The sequence below is a fragment of the Manacus candei genome, unplaced genomic scaffold (genome assembly GCF_025592945.1).
Source record: "Manacus candei isolate 608988 ecotype Guabito, Panama unplaced genomic scaffold, ASM2559294v1 h1tg000050l, whole genome shotgun sequence".
Taxonomy (NCBI): Eukaryota; Metazoa; Chordata; class Aves; order Passeriformes; family Pipridae; genus Manacus; species Manacus candei.
In genome coordinates this window covers 14,289,159-14,313,075 of record NW_026138098.1, presented here as the reverse complement: position 1 = coordinate 14,313,075, position 23,917 = coordinate 14,289,159, and the positions used below count along the sequence as shown (strand labels likewise).

The 23,917-nt window shown below is 44.5% G+C and overlaps 1 protein-coding gene across 2 annotated transcripts in view; it reads left to right on the top strand.

Moving 5' to 3' along the window:
- Positions 1-23,917, top strand: part of FBXW4 (F-box and WD repeat domain containing 4) — a 60,993-nt gene that overhangs the window by 5,549 nt on the left and 31,527 nt on the right. For both annotated transcript variants that reach the window (XM_051800003.1, XM_051800002.1), the window contains exons 2-5: positions 5,938-6,033; positions 8,224-8,409; positions 9,589-9,721; positions 11,895-11,989. In XM_051800003.1, the coding sequence (XP_051655963.1) occupies positions 5,938-6,033; positions 8,224-8,409; positions 9,589-9,721; positions 11,895-11,989 (510 nt within the window). The remainder of the gene's footprint in view (positions 1-5,937; positions 6,034-8,223; positions 8,410-9,588; positions 9,722-11,894; positions 11,990-23,917) is intronic.

Sequence of the window (23,917 nt, the reverse complement as noted above, 5' to 3'; positions counted from 1 at the left end):
CTCTGAGTATTTAAGAGCTTGTGTAAGCATTTCTGTGAGTTAATAAGAGCTGTGTTTTTTCCAGATCTTGGAAAAATGTATACACCTACAGGAGCAGGAAATGGCCAATCTGTGCAAGTCAAATCCAAATGCAAACTGCAGCAATCATAGAAGACCTCTGCCTTCACCACTGGAAGGGGAGGGAGTGGGAATGCTTGTAAAGCTACTTCAGTTTCCTTCATCTTTTTTGTTTTACCAAAATTTCATTACATTAAGACAGAAATAAAGTAGGCAATGAACTGGTGTAGATGATGCAGAAGGGAGTACTCTGGGGAAGATATTGCAGTAATGACAAAAGCCTGGAAGAGAGCATGCAGCTATTGCTTTGTGCTGGAAAAGTCAGCAGCTTTTATAAACTGTGCTTACTTTTGTTCTTACTCTAAACTCTTAATGCCAAGCAGGACAGATCTTCCCGGACAGCTCCACAGCATTGGAACTTCTTTTTGTTCTGGGCAGGTGAAGTTTGTAAGAGTTCTTTGAGGCCTGCTTACCTTTCCCTTAAAATATTCACAATTTCAAAGTGGAAGAATTTTATGTAGTTCAGAATAGTTATGTAGTTAAAATATGTGTGCTGTGCTTGTCACTATTATCTCTGTTGAACTGGCTATAGGTTATTTCATTCTATCCAAATACTACCCTGACAGTCTACTCTTTCAGATCAGAATACACATGACAGCTCTTGAGCAGCCTCACGTTTTCTCAGATCTTTCCAGGGCCATGCGTTTTTTGAAGCAGCCCAAATTTCATCTCCAAAAAGCCAACATAGGTCCCTGAGAGTGTCCAAACCCTGCCTGGAGTTTCTAGCCATGTTCCCATTGCAATCACTTGTAAGGGAGAGGGCATCTGATGGCGGAGTGGTCGGGCTCAGTCCTGGTGATGGTGGTTTTTTTGGAAGCCTGTGTGAAGGTGTGTGTCCTTACTGTGTGTACAGAAATTTGTCTGCACCCCTAGGTATTGTTAGAGTCTCTTTTTCATGAGATGACTTGTTCGTGAGAGCTTTTGGTGGAGCAGTTGACCTGCACAGCCTGGTACTGTCTGAGATGGCATAGACACACTAGAGAAGGGAAGGAACAGCAAGAGAACAGTCAGTAGAACTTTCTTCTGTCTTGGAGTTATTTGAGCCTGTGTCACGTAGGGAGGGGGGGAGCACAGAAGACAGGCTGAACGTGGCAGTAAGCTAAATAAGGGTCATGTGCTAAAGGAATTCAGTTGGAATTTTTGTCCTGGAAGAGACATTTTGAAAGCCAGCCGACCTGTTGAGGACAGCAACAGGAGCTTCTGACATAAATAGCTTTTCCCTCTCGGCTGTCTGTTGGTGGCCTGTGACTTGTGGCTGCACTGAGACCCTGCCCCTCAACAGGTGTGTCCCAATTACACAAATAAGCACAGTTGGTCCTTGTGTTAGCCACCCTTGCCACAGGGCCAAGGTTGAAAGTGAGGCTTAGCCACTGTGACCTGTTTGTTCTCTGTATGACCCTTCCAGTCAGGCCTGAGGCAGGCCGGTGACAGCCTTTATGTAGACAACAGATTTTGTCCATGGAAGAAATTCAGTCTCAGCAGGTCTCTGCAGATTTGCATTTCCAGATGAGCTCTTTGGTAGTTAAAATGTAGCAAAACGTGAAGGATTTTGCTGGGTTAGGATGCCCCATGCAGCTGGGAAAATACACGGTATGACATGTCAGTGTTACCTTCTGTAACACAGTATGTGTTGTTGCAGGCACCACTGTTTTGGCATATGCTGAAATTGTAGATGGCCAGTAGAAATCTCCCTGGGATGCAGTGAAGTGCAGAAGCTCTCGCTATTGCAGAAATACCATTTCTGATGGCAAAGGACTTTGTGTGAGGAGGGGATAAATGAAGGCAAAATCTGTTGGATATGAAGCTTTAGGAGGCAATGTGCTTGGACTCTGGCTGAGTGATTCTTTCATTGCTTTCTTTTGAGGCCCAGACCAACAACTGCCATGGTGGCTGAAGTCACCTGCGTCAGTGGTGCTGTGTGGGGACAGTCCCAGTCTCTCACTTCAGCAGCTGGGAAATGGACTCCAGAAGGAATATTACATTTCTTTTGGCAACTCTGCCAAGAAAGAGAGGAAATTCATAATTTGAGCAAAATACATTTAGCTTTTTTTTTGTATGGTGGGGTGAGGTAGGAAGGGGGAAATGAAAAATCCTTTGTAATGGGTTGCTTGGGATGATTTTTCTCCTGGAACTCCCTCTCAGGTTGTGAGAAATATTCTTTCTTAGCGTAAGGGAGTCTTTGTAAGGGGAACTTCCATCAGGAGTGCGTGCAACGGGAAACACACGTTAGGTCAGGTCAAATATTGCACTGTATGGTTTGGGATCCCAACAGAGTGCTTTTTGGATTAATTAGGTAATAACAAAGGTAGCCTTGCGTGTTCTTTGCCATGTAATTTTATCAGCTGTTGATACTGTGATGCCCTAGCAAAGGTGTAAGATGATGCACACTAGTGTGTTTTAAGAACATTTTTCTTGAATTTCATTGAGTTTTCACATTCAGTGTTCACTGGTTCCTCCATCCTATGTTTCTAGGATGTTGGACTGTACTTCAGTTGCTTTCTGATGCAGGGCTGCGTAGGTCCTGCTAAAAATAGCAGTCCTTCCTCAGTGAGTCAGCCTTCAGCAGTCTTGAAGTTCACTGTTGGGTGGCTTCTCTGGGAACATGAATGCCAAGATCTTGATTTCACAGAGCGCTTATGCGTGTACTGAATTTTAGGAATGTGGCTTAGTATTTTGCTGGATTGCAAACTAAGAAAGGTCAAAGTATTCACTGGCCAGTGGATAGTAGTCCCTTCCCAGCATTTTATGTAGTATTTGGCTTCATAAGGTGCTTTAGTCTCCTGAATCTTTGGGTGTTCAGCACAGTTGCTGAAGTGAGAGGCACGGTTAAGTCAACCACTGTGTTTAGATGTGTGATGTCTGTTGATTACCTATCATGGAACAATTCTTAAAAGTTTTTATGTGTAGGAAGTGTGTTGATCATGATTGAAGCAAAATAGTTTCTTGTAGGGGAGAAAAGGAAATTTCCAATCAAATTATTAAGTTTATATGGTGATGCCTTTTTTAACTTTCTAAGATTTGAGAACTGTTCTCATGCATTGCAGTGATTCTCATCACATTTTTTTTGTATCCTGGGAATTACTGTGGGGGGTGCTGTTGAGGAATCAAATAAAATATAAAATTATTAACAAATATCAAATTGTATCTCAATACTTGATTCCATCGCTGGGCTCCATTTAACTTCTCTTCTGGTATAGGGGATTGTATGTCTCTGACCAGCACTTGAAAATCATTGCAGTTCAGTCTCTGCTGCCTTGGCATTGCCAAAGGGGAGGGATGTATCAGTCCAATTTTTACATCAACTTTCTCCATATGTCCCTTTTCTTGCCTCTATTTTGATTGAATAAAATGCCTGGAAAACAAAAGATGGATACTTTTAAGACATGTTTAAATTAACTGGATCCAGAGCTGTGATATGGAGGAGGCAGGCTGGATGAATAAAATATCTATTAACAGTAAAACAAACAAAAAACCAAACCAAACCCTCCCAAAACCCCACCAGACCTCCCCCCAAATAGTCCTCCCCACACAACCCTCAGCCCTTCCAGATTGAGGAGATTGATTTCTGTGGAAGAATGAGGTGTCTGTTGCAGGAGTAAGCATGGTAGTGAACTGGTACCCTGAGCCAAGCCAACGTGTGACTCTTCTGAAATTCCACTTTCAGCAGCAGGAGGACCAAGGCCTGCCTCCCAGCCAGAAAAGTGACCAGCAGTGTAAGATGGAGGCTGCTTTTTTGACCTTGGATTCACCTTTTTCAGAGCCTTGGAAATTCCATCTAGTCTTAGTAGGGTTTGTGCACTGAGCTCAGGATGTCTGGTTGGGCTAGCACGTGTTGGAAGGGGGTTGTGGCGTGAGTGCATTTTCCATCACTGTGTAAGCTGGTGACTTAAAATCTGTACGTGGGGAGAACTTAACTGGGGGTTGAGTGTGGGGAGGAGAAGTGTTTTGGAGTAATGAATGGAATTGGATGTAGGCGGAGAGCCTGAACTCTGTCTGGGAGAGTAATAAGCAATGAGGAGAGTAGACCTGACCTGACTTTTCAGTGCTGTGCATTCCTCATCTCAGACACTATCTGGCCCCATGAGCTCCTGCAAGTGCTCCCTTTAAAAAAGGAATTCCTCTTCTTGCAGCCTAGGCTGACTCTCTATTTGCTTTTTTTGTTTGTTTGTTTGTTTTTCAATGGCTATGAGAAATAAAGAGCTTGTAGCTTTTTAAATTCAGTTTTAATTGGTGTGGCTCTACTGATCATAAAGTTAAAGTTGCATGGCTTTCTAGGGGACGAAAAGCTTTTCTGTGTGTGGTTTCTGTTTTTGTTTAAAATGGGTCACATGCCCAGGAATGCAGTCAAATTATAATGGTGACTAAGTGCCGGAAAGCATAGAAAAGAGGAGGGAAGGGTGAGCAGAGAAAAAGAAGCCTGAGGCTATGGAAGGAAGGCTGGGAAAATAAGAGTCTGGCCAGACCCCAGGGCCAGGTTAGAGATTCCTACACCCATTAACAACCACAGAAGATGTTTATTTACAGGGAGCTAATCTTTGTTTTAAAAATGACAGAGTATCCAAAAATGCCACTTTTGGGAAGTGGACTGAGGGGACTACAGGGAGGGGAGGAGGGAACTGGTTCTGATCGGGCACCAATTCCCATCTCTTAAGGATCTTCCCTTCATCCTATGCATCTGGGAACACTGACTGTTGAGAAATGCATGAAAGGGGGATAAACTCTTACAGTCTAGGAAGTGGTTCACAACTCCTAGTTAAGAAGGATAACTTCAAGAGTTTCTTCTTGTTTGTAGTTTTCTGATTTTTTTCTACCTAAGCAGCTCCACCAAGGATATGGAATAATTAAATTTTGATATGAGAAAAATGGGAGCTAAAGCTGCCTATTTCTCCATCTTTCATCAACTGTGGAACATTGAAGCAAACCAGGTATTGAACAGCTGCTTGAACTGGGTATGTTCATGTAGACTCTAAAGAGACCTTCGTCCCAGGTCTCTGTGGTACCTACTTTTTGTCACTTCTTGAACTGTGTTATTTTTGGTTTGTTTCAGCTCATCCCAATAACTTTGATTTGTATCCCAGCAACGGCTTATGAAAACTGTAGTCTCTCTTTTAGTAGTTTTGTCTGACTGTAAGTAGAGAATTTTCCAGTGATGTGCTGGAATTCTCTATCCTTTGGTGAGCAGCTGCAAAAGATAGCTTGTCTTGGTGTGTGTCTGCATTGGGTGGTTTATACAGACGAATGTATTTTATCTTTAGTCTGAAGACATCTTGATTTCTGATTATTGTATCTGGTTATGTGATTGTCAGACAGGTTAGACTCTGGAGCAGTTTCTTTGCTAGTCCTTCTGGATAGACACACTCCTCTGGCTTCCAGTTTCAGTGTTCTCCTGACTAGTGTTTCCTCCATCTTTTCTTGTGTGGTGTTGTCCTTAATTGGCTCTTTTTAGTCTCTATTAAAAGAGTGATGTACTGGTTCTTTTGGTAGTTCTTTTCTGTGTCATCTTGTTTGGATTACATTTTGTCTGAACCTGTGTTGCATTCAGTATAGTTGATCAAGTCTTGATCAGACTTAAGGCTTGTACACTAGTGATCATCAGAAGTGACTTTCTGTGCTAATAATCCCCCACTCTGCTCAGTGTTCCTTTCTTCTCAGCTCTCATGAATGCGCTTGCTGTGGTGTGGCTCTGGCACCATCAGCATTTGCTAGTTCATGGTTTGTGGAACCAGGGTGAGAGCTTACCTGTGACCAGCTCGAGTGCATTTGTTGTCCAGATAGCATCACTCCTGTTTGCTAATCTCATCTCTCTTCCTCTGTCTGCAGAGCTGCTGGCATTCCAGTGAAGGAGAGGGTGAAAGTATCTCAGAACTGGAGGCACGGACGCTGCCGGAGGGAGACAGTCCTGAAATGGAAATGCAAGCAAGTGGCTTCTTTCTCCTCATCTTTGTTCTGTGACCGCTGCTGTGGGGCCTTGGGTTTGTACCCATGCCCTGAAATGAGATGTTTTCTGCTCCTTGTGCTACATAGGGTTGCTGGCCTATTTTAGCTGTTGCTGGCCAGCTGGATGTGGGGTAACTAGAGTTGCTGCCTTGACCTAAGGATTCATGCTGAGTAATTTGAAATTGATCTGACCTGTACAGTTTTACTTGGATTTAGCAATCTTTACTACAGACTTGAACTGTTGTGTTCATATCTACTGCTGTATTCCATGAGCAGTTTTCTGTCCTGCTCTCACAATGAGCATACCTTGATCCCAGATGTGGGCTTAGGTGTCCCCTCAAAATACTTGGTTTTTTTCCTGTGGTTTTTCCTGGTCCTGATTTGGATGTACAAATCTAAAATGCTAATTGACATTCTTTGGCCTTATGCCTCTTCATTCTGATACCTTAGGCTTCTCTCCTTCACTTAAAAAAAAAGTATATTTGACATTAATGAGAGGGGATCATTGTTAAATTCTTGTTTGCAAAGGTATACTCGGCTTTCAAAGCAAAGCATAAGATAGGTCTCTTGTCTGAACAGCACATGTAAATTTTCAGCCTTCTCATCATCAGACTGAAGGAAAAATGAGAAAGACTATGGTTTGTTAGCTGCTGAAGAACAGGGACCTTCTACTGAGCTTTCATGCCTTTTTGTGCTGTGTAGATTGAAGTGATGGATAATGTGCCACTTCTTTTCTAAAGTCCTGGGAACAGCTGTAATGAGCAGAGTGGATTTTGGTGCAGGTTGTATACCTGCCTTTGAAGTGCTTGCAACCATCTGTGAAGACAGGCTCTGTGGATGTTAGAGATCATTACTAAACCAGCTTCCCAAGTGAAAAGGCAAGGACTGATTTAATGAGGCCACCATCCAAATGGCATCCTCTAATTTTCATTTGTCCTGCTTCAGATTTGTTACTTCTCCTTATGACAAAGCCATAGAAAAAGGTAAAAAGCTAAACTGCAGCAAAAAGAGAGCCACAGAAACTGGCTGTAGTCTAGGTAAGCTGGATATTCACTTGCTTTTAGAGGATGTGTAGGAGTGGAGGAAGGAAGAGGAAATCAAAGACGGCCTAAAACCAAAGCTGCTGCTCTAAAGATGCCTCTTTTTTCCATGCATATGATCAAGTCCCAGATGGACACTATAAACTCAACTACTTTGTCCATGTGACTAAAAGCCTGTTATTGGAGATGAACACAGGCAAGCAGGAACCTTCTGTCTAATGAGCAATCTTGTCCTCTTGCTTGTCTCTGGTTGTTCATTGTGATGCTGTGAGGTATGGCTGCATGTAGTGGCTCTGATGATGCAGAAAAGCATGACCTCTGAGGATGAATGATCTAAAAAAAGAGGGAGACAGGTTTTCATGAGGAGCCCTCCTGCTTTCAAAACAGTTTGTTCTTGAATAGCTTGAAAGCTGGTTTTGCTCAATGTTTCTGTGGGTGTTGGTGCACTCAGCAGTGGCTGCAGAGTGCAGGCAATTCCATGCATCCATGCCCCATAGGACATGAGCCTCAGGTCTCTTTGTATCTGGCCTTGCTATATCCAGAAATCTTATTTGCTGATTCTCTGACGGCTACACAAAAACAAGATCTTGAGCAAAGGTCTGACTGCCTAAGTGTGCATTGTAGCCTGTTTTCTTCTGTATTTTGGTTTTGTTTCAAGAATAAATAATCCTTTTGGCTCAGCAGTGGAAGAGGTGTGCCTGTAGAAAAATACCTCCAACAGCCTCATATTGAAGGCTCTGTCAGAAGTGCTTAGCACAGCTCACCAATGCCTGAGAGTCTAGTTTCTTAAAAAGTACAGGGCTCATGTGCAAGCTCAGGGACCCTTAACTATTTCCTGTCTAACCTCACTAGACTTTTGACCACCTTCTCCTTCAGAGATTCCATGCTTCCTTTTCCTCAGCTCTTGGTTAGAAAAATGCCTGCAATGTAACCTGCTTCCTATGTTGCTGGAGAAGGTCTGCTTTTGTATGTGACCTGCAACTCCAACTTCAGTTTTCTTGAGTGGGCATTTGTTTTTCTTCATATATTTACATATGCAGTCTTTTATTTTTATTTTGCGTGTGAGATTGTTTTGTTTTGTTTTCTTCTCCCCACTCCTGCATGCCCTCAACCTGCTCTCTATTTACAGTTTGATGCCGTGGATGGAGCTGGATGGCGAGTATCTCTACCTGTCTCAAGCAGAGAACATCCAGGCCTACCCCATCTGTCCAGAGGGTACAGGTTTGCAGCGTCACCCTCAAGCCATCTTCTCTGGCCACCAGGAGGACGTATGTCGCTTCGTTCTTGTCAACTCCCACATCGTCAGCGGAGGGGGGTAAGTTGCATGAATGAAGGAGCCCAAGGATTGTGGCACTGAAGTTGGAAAGATTTTGTGTAACTCCAGCCCAGAGCAGAGGGGCCAGTCTTGTTACACAGTGTCCTCATGCTTGGCTGTGGTCAACTGCTGCTGCTTCCTCTCTTATAATTTGATTCTGTCCTGGAAAAGCTTCTACTACAGCAGTGAAGGAGCTTAGTCTCATGCTGTTGACCTTATAAAGTGTCCTTTTCTCTTTTGAACTTGTATAAACATCCACAGGATGTTGAATCGGGATTGACTGATTGCACGCCTGACTGATGTGCAAGTTTCATTTCTTTCCCTGTTAGAGTCGGGGTAGCAAGACTGTTCTAATAATCAGTACTGCTGGTTAGCTGGGACTGCAGTGGTGCAGAAAGCTTTCTAGGGACAAGTATATATTTATTAGATCCACTGATATAATTGTGGAGAGGGGGAAAACTGCCAAGCGTTCCAGCATACACACACTTCTCCAATTAATTTTGCATCTGACTGGCCTTTTTCAGCTACAGCAAATGACAGACGTGTTGCTTATAAAGTTATAGCCATTAAAATACACAGTGGTTAAGCACGGAGCTGGGAGAGACAAGCATGGCTGTCTGCCCTGGATATGGTGAGACTCTCCCCCATGAACTGTAGCCCAAAATTCAGGTGAAAATGAAGGCATGCATTTAAAATTCCAGTAACAGTATTGTTTGAAAAAAGTCTAAATGTCTGTGTAGTCAATTCAAAGTACAGCACCCTACATGGCTGCTCTGAAATGAATGAAAAGCCGAGACTTGGACGTGGGTGAGAATGTCCTCTAACTTGTTCCCTTAACTCCAACCATTCAGCATACAGATAGTATTCTGGCAAGCTCAGAGTAGTAGGAGGAGGAATGGTTGCTCTGCTAGTTTCTGCAGCTTAACACAAAGTGGAAGGTGGAAAGATCGCCAGGAAAATTTTCACGTGCATCAGATCAGGCTTTGAGTGGCCAGATGTGGGATCACAAGAGAACAGGTGATGTGTGAAGGGTGGAGGGTTAATAATGCTACATGAATTTCAGCTTCTACGAGAGACCAGTCCTGGTCTTTTTGTGATGCTCTTAAGCGCTAGTGAAAGGTGCGTGTCCAGGGGAGATGCAGCTAATACAAACTCTCTGTTTGGTGATTTGTTTTTCAGGGATGGAAGTATTGTCCTTCACAAGATCCATGGCTCCTACAGTGTCAAGTTCTCTGCGCATGAGCAGGAGGTGAACTGTGTGGATTTCCAAGGTGGCCTCATTGTCAGTGGCTCCCGGGACCGAACAGCGAAGGTGAGCAGTGATGTTTCAGCAGCTGCAGGTGCTGCTGCAGAGGTGACTTCAGAGGTCTTGTGCCATGAATATTTAAGTGTCAGCAGAACTGTTGGGAGCCTGTACTCCTTGCAGGAGGAGCACTGGTTATCTTAGTATAGGCTCATGTCTCTGAAAAGATGCTTGCTGTGCCAGGCTTTTAAGGAAGAAATTTGGCAGGGGTTTGCAACATCAGCTACTGGCTTAAACTAGGACATGCAGAAGGCAGAAGCTGATATTTTGCTTCTTTCACTGTATATCTGTCTACACTGTAGTGGAGATCTGTGCCATTTAATGTGAAATTTGCTCTATGTGTCTCAAACCCATCCTTGCTTTGTGGTACAGTGTGGTTTAACTTACTCTCTGATACATATTCAGTCTCTGTAAAGGATGGCATGATGTCTTTTCCTATGTTCCTAAATAATGTTCATTTATTTGTGGTGGGGTTTTTTTTGTCTGGGTTGTTGGGGTTTTTTTAATGGTTCTTGGTTTGCTGTATGTTGAAAACTTTGGCTTTTGCTCAGGGTAGGCTGATGAATACTCTTGGTCCCTAGTTCCTCTCATAGAGCATTGACGGAGGTTAGAGGAAAAACAGCTATTCCTCTTTTGCAAGAGGGGAAGTCGGAGCAAAGGAAGACTTAAATGTCTCTTTCAAGGTTTTGTAGGAAGCGTGTGGAAATGGGTAACTGCCTGACAGGCTGCTAAGCAGCATGACCCTATTTATTTTTGTTGTCCTTCTGTACAGATGTACTCCTGGATAAAATCACTCCCAAGTAAAGCAGTGTTCAGATGCAAAAGGCACTACTGGGAATGCTGTTTGCCTCCTGGGAGCAAGGCCTTGATGCTGCTTTGTCTCACACTTTAACAGGGCTGCTCCTCTCCGGTCTGTGGAGCCTCTTTTCTGGGAAATTCCTTTTTACTGCTTCTCTGACAGCTGGAGGACAGACATCCCCGACCTTGAGAACAAATTCCTGAAGGCCAGAGGGGAATTTAAGGCTGTTTTCCTTGGAGCTAGTGTGAGATCTTGCCCACCCAGTGCTCCCCACAGCATATGTTCTGGAGATGTTCACCTCTTATTTTTTATCATCTCTTTTGTAGGCTCTCTTGTTTGCACGAATGAGACTCTTGGAGGGTGGAAGGGAATCCCTACCAGCCTTTTAAAGGGGCTCTAAGTGTCTAAGCTATTGAGGGCTCTGCCGAGTGTTGATTAGGACTAAGCCCTGAAGAGCTGCTAATGTACATTCCTGTGTGATAGGCAGCAGATAGTGTGCTCTGAGCAATATTTTTAACCTGTAGGAGATAGGGATGCCTTAAAGGAGTTAAGCTTTTCTGCTGCTTTTGCTGACACTAGGTGCTAAATTCCCCGCTGACAAGAATAGCCTGCAATCCTGGGCATTATCAACAAACAAACAAATAGGGCACTCCCTGCTTTGAAGTCTTGAAGTGAAACATTGGGGGTTGGTTACAGAGAAGGGGGGGCTTGCCTCCCATGGGCCAAGAATGATGGCAAGGTGGAGAAAATGAGGGCCACAGGCAGAGGCTCCAGCAAGAATTTTGGGGCCTTTATTAGGACCCAGAAACAAAGGGGTGAACTGGTGGAAGGGGATGTGCATGTTTACACTGATGGGGGAGGGAAGAGATTTTCTCACACTGTCAGTGAGCAAGGGGGACCTATTTGAAAACAGCCTGGGGTACACTTAAACTTGGTCTGAAGGGGGTGGATTTATAAAAGAAAACTATTTTACAGGCTGGTGAACAATTAATTTTATAGATAATATTAATGAAAATTTTTCAGAGGTGCTACAAAGTCTTTCCACACTGTTCAAGAGAACATATTTGAACAAATCCCACTTCTTGTTTGTTTAACTATAGCAGGTGATAACTTTGTGTTGAGTGCTGCCCCTAGAGAGCAAGTGGTGATGGGGGTGCTCTCTCCCTAACCAGTCGGGTGGAACGTCATTCTCATAAGTTGAGATGTTTCTGCCAGTGATTGAAGGCTCTGCTCCTCAAAAATAAGTAATGGGAATTCAGGGAGAGGAACTTGGGGAGGGTAGGCATGGCAATTTTGGCAGGTCTTCCAGCACAACATTAGCAGCGTGCATCCTACCTTCTGCAGTTTTGGATGATGTGGCATAACATGCATCTCTCTCTTTAGGTTTGGTCCCTGTCCGCGGGCAGAGTTGGTCAGTGTCTACATACAGTGCAGACAGAGGATCGAGTGTGGTCCATTGCTATCAGCCCATTATTAAGGTAACTGAGATCTCTTTATTCCCAATTTCCAACAGAGAGAAGTAAAGGAGTTGGATAGGCTGTGCGTCCACAAATCTTTCTGAGACACCAATGTGACAGTTCAGGGACTTGGTTTGGGTGAAGTGCTTCTGCCTGCAGCAGGTGCTCAGGGAAGAGCATATGATCTTTTTTTCATATAACAGTGGAGTGATCCACTCATAAAGAGGCCGTGAAGATTGCCCTGTGTTCCTCTTAGCACCTCAGGTGGGACCTGTTCATTCTTTCTTGCTGAACGAGCTCTGACTTGCTAATTGCAAGCAGTGACTTGGATCCTCTTGAGTTTTTCTGTGCTGAAAAGATGCCAACTTGTTTTCTCATTCTCTGGCAGAAGAGATGCTGAGCGAAAAGGTCCCTGTTTAAGAGCTGTATGCATTGATTAAAGCTCAGTTTTCTTTGAACAGGCTGAACTGGGAAAGATGAAGTGGAGTTCGGGGATGAGGTTTTCCAGCCTCTATTGTCTGTATCTCTGTGCTTCTAGTGCAGGTGTAATTCTACAACTACAACTTCAGCATGGGAGGCAAGGACAGTACATACAGCAGTATCTTCCAGGATGTTTTTCAAAGTGCTCCTGTTCTTGAGGAAGTGAGAATCTGAGAAACTTAAACTCTAACTTTTAAAATCTCACACCGACCAGCAACGATGTATCTCTTTGGTTCCCTGGTTTAGGTGGTCTTCTGCATGCAAGAGAGATTCTTCTTCGGTGTAGCTTGAGGAAGAGAAGAAGAAGAGCTGTTGTTGCTGCCAATGTGATATCTGCAACTACTGAATTTTAGGCTTGTGCAAAACCAAAATACTTCCCACAACTGCTGTTCTTAGATCTCCAAGCTTGTTTTGCAGGCAGCAGAAACATAGTGATACAGAGCTGATGGCATTATCAGGGAAATGACACTCCAGCCTTGCTATGATTTTGCTCTTCCCTTGTTCCTTTGCTCCGAGTGTTTGAGACAGATAGTGTTTTTGAAGAAGTGCCATGTGCATTCGTGGTTCTGCAAGATGCGAGATAGAAGCCCTCTTCTGTCTTCTGTGCTGCAAGGGCCCCTTTTCAAGCAGACAGGCTGTGGCTCAGGCCACTGGGCTGGTTAGGGCCCAGTGACATGCTGCTTCCTACTCCTAAGTGATGACCTGCTGCCGTGGCCTCTTGTCAGGACAGTGTTCCTCTCCCTGGTGTGCATGCTTGTGCACACTCTCTGTCACAATATTTACCCTCAGTCTCCCCACCCCTACCCCCCTTCCTCCCTGCAGGGTGATAAATTGGAGGTGGTGGAACAGCTACCCCATGAACAAGTGAGCTTAAATTGTGCACTCTCATTTTTTTATGAGACTGTGCACTGTACCAGCCTCTCCCACTGGGCCATCCTACTGCACCCCCGCTTACCCCTCCATATTTTAGGGAGGGAGGTGTGGAGAATTAGAGCCAATTAGCCACGTCATTAATTCTTCAATTTGACGGCTGATATAGCAAGGTCCGAAACACGCTGCTGACCTCGTATAATGGGAACCCTGCTCCTTAACATATTGACGATGGGAGAAGTTAATTAAAATTCCACAGAGAGAAGGTGTCGGCTAACCTATAAACCTGTCGCTTCTCAGAACAAATCACAGCCATCCTAGAAGAGAGAGAGGATCAGAGCAGGAGGGCATGTGGTGGGGGAGGGCCAGGGCAAGGGGCAGGGGAGATGAATTTTTCACTAATAGGTTTTATTACTTGCTGTCTAATGAGTGTGAATATCAAAAAGATAATATCTGGTTTCTAGCAAGGTCTGCTTTGGGGAGCTCTGTAGTTTCTGTTTTATTTGCAAGAGCCCATATTTCACCCATATGCATTCCCTATGCACTTGAGTCTGAAGCTTTTCTTCCCTTACAGTCCGCATCCTTCTTGCCAGAGTTTGGATGCATTTGTTCCTCAGTGAGGCTGAACATGGCCTATAACCTCCATTTCCTCCTAAACATTTGACATGCTCTCCTGATTCTCCCTTCACGCTTGCCCTGATGTAAACTGAGATCTCCTCCATCAGGACAGGTAGTTCTGCTGGTGTAGAACTGCTGTAGAATCAGTCTCCAACCACCAAAGTATTTTGGCCCTTTGCTGCTGAGAACCCACCAACTCTCTCTACTATGGACACACAGAGACCAGAAACAGCTCAAAGTAGTTGTGTGCAGTGGGGTAGGAGCAGGGAAGGCTCCTCCAACTCTAGCCATTCGAAATGGCTTTGGAGAGGCTGCAGTTGCCTGACCTGGAAGTTTGCTGGGACTAGGACTCTCTAGAGTAGTCGGGGTTGTATTCTTATTGAACCCCAGCTGTTAATGGGCAGGACTGAAACTTTTCTTGCTTTCCAGTGATATCTTCCTCTGTGTGAAGCTTCCTTACAAAGTATCCTATGTGCTCCTGACCCACAGCTGGGTTTTCTGCTGTGTCTGCTATAGTCCTGCACTGCTGGACTGCTGCTCTAATGGACAGTGTTTGTACACCCAAATGTGTCAGAGACTTGTGCTCTTAAAGCACAGCTTCTCTGGCTTCAGGAATCTTTCTTAGGTGTTCTGCTTTGATTTGTCCACAGTTTCTCTGTGTCACTACAAAGATCATCCTGTGGTTGTGCTGAGCTGGGGAGGAGGCTTCCTGCTCTTTGTGTAGTGGTGCTGGACTGGATGTTTTTAGGGTCTGCAAACAGAATGATTCCCATAAGGGAGATTAAGTAGAGTAAAAGATAGTAAAAGTGTATCAAGAGTATTGGATCTTCTGTTCATTCTGTGAGGGGGAGAACTGTGCTTAGTCCTCTGTATAATCTTTTCAGTCATGGAAGTGCCTTGACATCCATGTGTGGTGTTGGAGCTTCGTTGCTTTAGGGACCCCTAACAGTGCCCAACAGGGTAGTGGGGATGGGGAGGGCGTTCTGTTCCTTCTGGGTTTTCAGTAAGTTTTCTCCAAAGCTATGCAGGTTGGTGTGCTTGGGAGAGCAGATCCTACACTGCATGTGACATAGGGACTAGAGAAGAGTCTGAGAGTATCCTTAAATTAGGACACTTAAAATAAGTATGCCTCAGTTTGCTTCAACAACTGGTTTAATTGGTCTCCAGAGCTGCCCTTCTCCATGGATTTGTAAAATGCTGTACTAACAGAGAGGCTGCATACCCTAAGCCATGTCTCTTAGTTGCTTGTAATCCCCTTCCCCCAAGTTCATTTGCCTTTTGAACTCTGCGTCATGCAGATGTTAAACTTTCATTTACTGGTGCTTACTGCAGTGACTTATGTGTGCTCAGGGACCAGGGCAAGCCTGAGTGCAGTGGACCAATTCGAATGTGCAAAGTGAAGCAATCCCTGGGGTTTCTGGTAGAGTAGTGGCACCTTCATGCTTTGTGGTTCCCTGAAGTGGCAGTAGCCAGGAAAGAGTAAGGGACCACTGTACGCCGTAAACTGGAGGGGAAAGAAAAAAGTGGACCTTGATGTTAAATTGATTATTAATCTTGGATTCAGAATTTTTTTGGTGTTGGATTAAAAAAAGTATTCAGATCTAAGCTGGCTTCTCCAACTGGGTCTGGCCACTGGTATTTGCTATTTTAATTTTAAAATATTTGTCGTGAGAGCAGGTCTTCCTATGTTGTCCTTGAAGTGTGTCAGATTTTAAACCAAGAAAAGAGAAGATGGAGGCACAAAAATGGTTAGCAAGTGTAGATAGAGAGCTAGGAAACCATTGGTACCATTTGGGGCAACATCAGGCAACCATCAAGTGCCCTGTTGTGGCAGAGACATGCCTTGGGTGTGTAAGCCGAAGAGACAGTCTCTCCTTTTCTAACTATGCCATTAGTCTGCTGCACTACATGACCTCTCCTCACAGATGTTGCCTTGGCAAAGTGCAGGTTTACTCCAGAGAGGAAGAAAGTTTTACTAAAGACTAGCTATCTTCACTGAATGTTTAATTTAAAGGCAAATAAGTAGTTCTGTGAGCAGTTGAATTAAAAAAGCCAAGCTGATTCTCTCTTCTATTTATGCAGTGTTGTAGTTGAGATCCAACTCCTCTATTTGAACATGCTATTTTGAATCTCTGTTAATTGCCTCTCCCATGGATTATTATGGGGAAATAATATCTGGGGAGATTTCTGCCTCTGTGGACAACCTCAGGCAAATTTTAAAACGTACCTCAAACTTGTTGGGTAAAAGAAGGAAGAGGAAGGTTACTGACAGGAAACTTGACTGAATGGGGCAATTGACATTAGAGACAATCAAAATTATTAATTTTGAGGGCTTCTTTTTAATGGTTATCTAGAAACTTTTTGTGGGATTGTAACAATCTGATTTGAAGTTTGCATTAGAGCAAACCAACCCATTTGAATCAGAGCAACTTAGCAGTGGTTTTAACTGTGCAATTGAAGCCCTAACATGCTGCAGTTAAAATGTTTGATAATGTTCCCCCCACTCTCATTTTATCAGCACATTTCCCCTATCACATATCAAGATGAGCTGCTGGCTGTAGTGGTACTCTGTTTTGACCTAGCTTTATGCAGTTAACCTCTCAGAGTCTGCTAGGACTTAGGACAAGTAACTGGATTTTATTCTGGTTTGTGCACTGCCAGCAAAATAGCCAGCAGCAATAGCTCTGCCGTCCTTGGGGATCTTTGTAGAGCCTGGTCGGTTTGAATAATTGAGAGGGGACTTTGACCTGCAGCTGTTTCTTAAGCGGGGCAGGAAGAACCTGCTCAACTGTGAGATCCCAGGGTGAACGTGCAGAGTTAGTGGTGGCATTAACTACCATCGCTCACTGACCTCAGAGAGTGATCTGGATGTGGGTTTCTAGATATATGCAATAGTCATAACTGACTTGCTGCTCTTTCACCCTAAAGCTGAAGAGCAGGAAATGAGTATCAGTTTCTCCCCTCTGGAGCTAAAATGACACCTGTGTCTTATCCCTTTGCCCTGACTGTTCCCTTGATGTTGGGAGGAAGAAGACTTTGTTTTACCATCTGTAATTGTGTGATAATGACTCTATTTGGTCTTCTTCACATGGGTGAACACATGTACACACATGTCTCTTGTCGCTTTTGTCTAGAAACAAACACATATGCACACACTTCTATAGGTTGAGAAACTGCAGCTTACCTTTCTTCACTTCAATTTCTTTCCTTTGCCCTCTAAAGCTCACATGATTGATGACTTCCTCCCTTTTTGTCACTTTTAGCCAATACTCTAATGTATATATTTTCTGTGACTGTGTGAATTGGCTCACTAGTGGTTGTGGGCAGGTGAGCGGGTTTTGGGAGGCAGTAGCTGAGTTAGAACCCAGACATCTGTTTCTAATCGTGTGTAGCTGTGTTATATATTGAATTTTTTTTTTCTCCCCCTGCAGTTTTTTATCATCCTTCCCCTTGCTTGAGGGGAAAGTCTGTCTCAGAAAGCTTGGAGGAAGCATCTTTCTTGTGCTGCTTGGTTTGCACAGGAGAATCTGTTTAATCGATGTGACAGGAGAAACTTAGTTGAGGGGGCTGGCAGCCTTATGGTTTGAGGTTTCCATTTCCAGTTTGCGATCGTTTTCTCTTTGCTTTTTAAATTCGCAGGGGGAGAAGGTAACTTCACCAGACCTTGGCTGCTGTTTACCTTTGCTCGGTTGTGCAGTGTGCCTTTGTTTTTCCACCTTTGATCAGTGTCCTGCCAACAGATAATTTAGCAATTGCATCCTTGGGTGGAAGTGTGGAGTTAATGTTAAAATTAGGGTTTTTTTCCTTTCCTAACTTCTGTGGCTGATGAAGCAGAGAAGAGGAGAGGGGAGGTGAAGGGGGCCATAAATTCTAGACCTAGTGATTCTGTTCCTTGTAGAGAAATGAAAGCCTCTGATGTCTCTTCAGCACTTTCATTAACATTTAAATTAAGGGTTTGTTTTTCAGGCGGCTTCAGTCGAAGCCCTTTCATAGTCTGACACATGGAGGCTGTTCTCTCTCTCTTTTTCTCTCTCTTTTTCCAGCTTGCATATCACTGTACAATAGTAATCACTGCTGTATTTTTTTTTTCTGGTCTCTCAGGAAGGCAGCGACCTGAGAAGCTGTACCAGAGGTTCAAAGAGAAAGAGAAACGGAGTGCAAAGGTAGATGAGCAGAAGGATGCCAGGTTTCACTCCTGCAATTAGAGTGGTGTCTGTTCCCTCCCCTGCTTTTCAAAGGACTGTTTTTGGGGGCGGGAAGGGACATAGAGGGATGGACCTTTCTTGCACGGTGAGAGCCCCAGGTGCAGATGCCTCTAACCAGGTTCAGCTTACTCCTCCCAGATGAGGCCAGAGGTGTCACTCAGAGGATGCAAGCTCGTGCCCTGAGGTGGGGAGTGAAGCCGTAGTGTCCTAAGATAGCAGCCTAGCCCCTCTAAAGGAGTGTTGATTCACTCTGAGGACAGCAGGATACTGGTCCTCAGCCTACCATTGGCATTTGAAAGGAGGGTGATAGTGCAGGATATTGCCCTGAAGTAAGGGCAATATCTGTCTTTTGTGCTGCAGGGCTTAATTCACATCTGCTTTGAACATTGCAGCTTACTGCAACTGGAGGAGAGCTGGTGAGAAGTGTTTGTTTGGATTTTGGCTTTCAACAACCTAAACCAGGCCATGCCTTGCTGTAGCTAAGCAATTTCTGGTGTAAGAGCTAGTTGGTTCAACATCAAGAAGAAAAAGCTCTTTTCCACCTGCTTCAACAATTGTGTAAGCCAAGGAACAAGGAGACAGTTTTAGGAATGGCAATGACTTGCAGTGGAGTGGAGAACTTGTATAGTAGGATTTGTGTAAGGACACGAGTCTTTGTTCCAAAGCTCTTTTGGAGTCTTCCACTTTTTATCTCTTACCCAGTTGGTAACCACTGATAGGATGTTCTGCAGGCTCTCTGACAAGAGTTGAGGGGCTCCAAGTAGCACTGAACTGGTGTCTTCTAGCTAAAAGACATAGGAAAATAAGCCAACACATGAGCAGTGTTTAGCGTAATGAAACCTGCAGCTTGGTTGCTGTGACTGTCACACTTTTTATGACTTCACTCTGCTACCACCCCAAATTTGTTTTCCTTTCACTAGGACCTTGACCCAGGTGGGCTTTGAAGGATGCCAACATGATGAGAGCAGCAAGCTGGCAGTAGGATCAGGAAGAGTATTCTCTACATGATGGTAGATACGGTGCATATAGACAGGTGCCAGAAATTTTTGTTTCTAAAGACTAATCTTAAGTGTGCCAGTGGTGACCATGATTTATACCGTGTAGCTTTTCTGAGAATGTAATTCAAAGTCATGCACTTGCAGAAGCGTCCTATATATGCTGAAAAACGTTTGCAGTTTGGATTTTTTTTCCCTTTTGTGTGAACTATCACAGACTGTAGTCTGTAATTTCTTGTGTCACTGTTGTCAGGTTGAAGCATTGCGTTTGACTGTTCAAAGTTTGTGGTGATGGCTCAGACACTGAGTAATGCAGAACAACCTTTCAGGGGCAATTGATTTTGCCCATATTCCAAGTGCTCTGGAGCTATCTGGTGGGATGTGCTTCTTTGATCCCATCTGACTCCAACAGTTTTGTGCCCATCTGATCTTTCTGTCACAGCAGGTGGGTCCTAACTCCTCTCTGTGCCTAGTCTTAAGAACTGCCACCATCAATGTCATCTTAGTATCTTCATCCTGTATCATGCAAGGGGGATTCAGAATATCTGTTCTGCACTGCTGGCATCCATCCACTCTTCCAGGTGCTTCAGCTTTTGGAGATTCATAGGTTCACACCCACTGATTTTTTTTCTTCTTCAGGGCCCGGTGTTGGATGGTGCTGAGCATGTTTCATGAAGCCCACAGCCTGTGTAAACCAAATGGGAAAGAGGATGGTTAGTACTTGTCACACAATGTCCTCGATTGTGACTTCTGGCCACCTCCAGTGTTGTTCAATGTGCAACTGAGGAATGCTTTTAATTTAAGCTCTCCTGAGGCTGGGTGCCAGCGTGGAGCTCAGCTTGGCTGCCCCAATGGTACTTGGGGCAAGTGTGCTGCAGCACTAACTGGAGTAACTCCTACTAATTCTCTTTGGAAGCTGCACTGTATTTATGGGTGGAGAGGGCGGGTGGATGCCTGCCCTCCCACCTTCCCCCATGTTGTCTCAAAAGTCCCTGGTGCATCTTTGATTAGGTATAGGTCAAAAGAATTTCCACATCGTGACCTTAATAACCAGGGTTGATTGGCAGGCGGTCTGTGGAGAGGGAGCAGCCTGTCCCTTTCATCTCCCTTGGTGCCGTGCTGGGACAATGGGCCAGCATATTTTCCTTGTTGTTCCTCATTTGAAAAGGGTCTGGTATCTCTACTAGGTACCTGTGACATGGGGGTCTTGATTGGGGTCTCATAAAGGGCCCTGTCACTGTGTCCAAAGGCCAGGAATACAAAGGCGGTCAGTGGGTGGGGGTCTCAGCTGACCACTGAAGAAGGGAGGGGAGGGTCCTGGAAGCAGTGGAGGGAGAAGCAACCCCTGATGGGAGACCTTAAAGGGGGGTAAGGGGGAGGAGGCGGCCCATTTTTGTCCCGAACTCATCAAGCACATCTGCAGAATTGTCCCAGCCGCTGCCTCCCAGTTTCAAAAGAAAATGATCGTTTGATAAACCGTCCTGATTCACCACTTTCTCACAAGGGAGGGAGACCCACCTTTGACCTCTATGATTTCACATTGGGCCCAGCTCCCCCCCCATCCAATTGCTGGAGAAACTTTGAAATGCATCCCTTGCACTCCCTTTCCTTCTCCCTCTTTCCCTTTACTCTCTCTTCTCCCCCCTTTTTTTTTTTTAGTCCCCCTCCTCCTCTTCCCACCACCCCCACCTTCCCCGCTCTCCCGCTTTGTAAAAAAGCAGGCGTACTGCTTTGGAGTTTAGGCGAGTAATTAGTAAAATCTTTTCTGCAGCACAATAAAACCGCAGCCCTTGGTCCGCATATTCCCACAATTTACATACTTGCGGGCATTCGAGAAAACAAGTGGCATTCCCAGTGCAACGCTGCCTATGAAAATCATTTGGAAGGCACGGAGGGGAGGGTGCTGAGACCCACTCGCTCCTGCGAGCTATAGGAATGTGCATGAATATATTAAAATGTTTTCACACAATGCTTGTATTTTCCAACGGGAAGAGGCATCTTCTGGATGAAAGGCGGCTGGCCCAGACACAGGCCCCTTCCAAACGCTCTTTCCCACTCAGGGTTTGTTTGCATGGACCAGATAGAGAGGGGGCCTGGAGGGGGAGGAAGGGGCAAGGGTGCTATCTATGAAGAGTAAATCTTTGTGTGCCTCCTACCCGCTCCGTGTTTGTGGTCCCAGAAAGTCAAATTATGAGGGAATTGTGGCTGTGGAGGGGGACAGGAAGGGAGATCATCAGGACTTTCTGCAAAAGCTTTTGGAGGCCTTGAAAACGTAGAGAGGAAATAGCTTGTAATGGAGCATACAGTGCTCTGACCAATGGGATTCAGTGGCTGCAGCAGGAAATGACTGAGAGGGAGCTGGTATCTTGGGCAGTATTAGCAAAGTGCCTATTAATAACAGAAAACACTCTTGCAGTACTTTTCCAGCTTCATCTTATTGTCAAGAACAGCCTGCTCAATGCTCAGTCTGGGCAGTCTGTCCGGCTATTCTTCCCCTTTTTCCAAGAGGGTGTTCCAGAATTATTCCAGGCTGTGCCACAGGTGGAACCCAGCAGTTTTCATTCCTTTTCAGTCAGAGCCCGCTTAGCTGCCTTGCCTCCAAAGAGGTTCTTTGGGCTCTTTCAACTTGTATGTGTTGACAACAGATGTGTGGTGAAACTTCTATCTAGAGAATGTAGATCAGTGATTTCCTTTCTAACGGACAAGAATTGAAGGAGAAATTTGAAGTGAAGGGAGGGAGAGGCTGAACACAAATAATGAATGGCTTGGCTTGGGGGTAGGGTTTGTACATAGAGAAGACCATGAGTTCAGCTCCAGGGATACTGTTTTATTTGAGAATACTGGGGCAGGCTGCAAAGAGGCCTGGTTTGGAAGTAGGCTGGTGGCTGCATTTTTGTTATTTTTTTTAATAATTGTCCTTTGGTGAGAATGCCCTTTGAAATTTCTGTGAGAAATGGTGTGGTACCAGCATGGTGATCTGGATGCCCTTGTCCTATGTAGTATACACATAGCCTTTGTAGAAAGCTCTTTGGGCAGGCATCCTGTCCAGATGCATTCACCCCTGAGGAGTTACAAGTCTGCCCACAGCCATGGCAGCACAAATCTATGGATGCCAAGAAGAGCTATTCCAAGGCCCACACTACCCATCTCAAATGTCTGCTCTGCTGAAGGAACTTAGCAAAACACAGGCTCCCAGAACAAGATATAAGCCATTTAGAGAGTAGTGGGAAAGCTTTACTGAGACTTCTCTTCAGCTGAGCCAACTTTTCTTGTCCTTTCTGACCAGATTCTTTCTGTGACAGGTGAGAGAAAATGTATTCCCCAGCCCTGCAAGGAGCTAAACAATCTAATATCTCAACACCTTTTGCAAAAGGGTATTCTTTCATGGCAGCTGTTCCAAAAATGATCTGCAGAAGTGGCAAAGCTCTGTAATGCTGTTGCTGCCAGCTGGCCTGCACTGGTCATACTGATGTTGGTCATGGTGCAAAGGTCTCTAACCTTTCATTGGAAACAACCAACAACCCAACTTGTAAGAGGGCTTACTGCTTATTCTTAATTATTGTCTTCCCAATTCCCTGCTCCTCCCCTTCATCTTTCTGCATTTCTTAAAGAGGCAGTGGAGGGAAAAAAGCTTTGGTTTTTGTTTGGGAAGGAGGTTAGCAAGGGCGACACGGCCTCTGCAACCTCTCATAGGGGTGTCTTGTCAGGGCGCCGCATGGAGGGCACAAACAGATCATAACCTTTAAATGAAAATGTGATGGAGGGGAGAGATGAAAGCAGTGAAACAAATTAGATACATCTAGAGGGGGTGCTCAACTGGAGAAAATTAGCATTTCTTCCTAATTGGAGTGCAGGGCATTCCATTACAGGGTTTCATTACAAGGAGGGAAGCACTGGGCCTCTTTGGGGGATTCCCCCCTGCCCTTGGTTCTTCTAGGAATAAAAATTTATTTGGAAAAGAACTGAGAAAGGACTGAATTTATGAGAGTGAAGGTTTCAGACTGCTGCAGGAAGAAGAATTATAGTAAAGCACCAGTTCTTTATTTATTAAGACAAGGAAGTGATGATTATGTGCACATGAAGGCAGGTGTTAGTCCTAGTTTCCATGAAGGAAACTAAAAAGTGTACAGGAGACTACAGGTAATGGTAATTTTCTGATGCAAGTACTTGCTGAGTCAAATTTGCAGGCTATCCAAAATGCATTAGTTTGTTTGGAGCATTAAGATATGTTTTATGACTAAGATCAATGGAATCAATTCAAGTCTGCTTTACGCTGCATATCAAGTCCATGCTGTGCAAAGCACTTATTTAAGGCATGTTTGTCTAATTCTACCTCTAACTAGAGCTGTTGTATCCAACAGGAATTTGCATATATCCCTGGGAGGGCAATGGCCAACTTCCAGCACAGAATGTTTGGTGGCTGCACTGAGTCTTGTGCACAGCTTGATGGTCCAAATGACTTGTACCAACTCAAGAAATAGACATGCGTGGATGTGGCTTTATACGTGCATCTGTATGTATAAATGGGTGCAAAGAATAACTTAGAAGGAAACCAAGGGGCAAGGCTTAGCATTGCATCTCTGGATTAGGAGTAGGGGAGAGAGTTTCTTTTTTCCAAGCAGGGATTAAATTATTTATCAGTCAGTGCTCTCAGGAAAGGCTGGGAGGGAGGAATGGAAGAGGGGGAAGAAGAAGAGGAAGAGAAAAGCAGGCTTTCTTCAGGTGTGTGGTATGCAATGTATGTTGCTCTGCCAATCTACAGTTACAAACTTTTCTGTTCC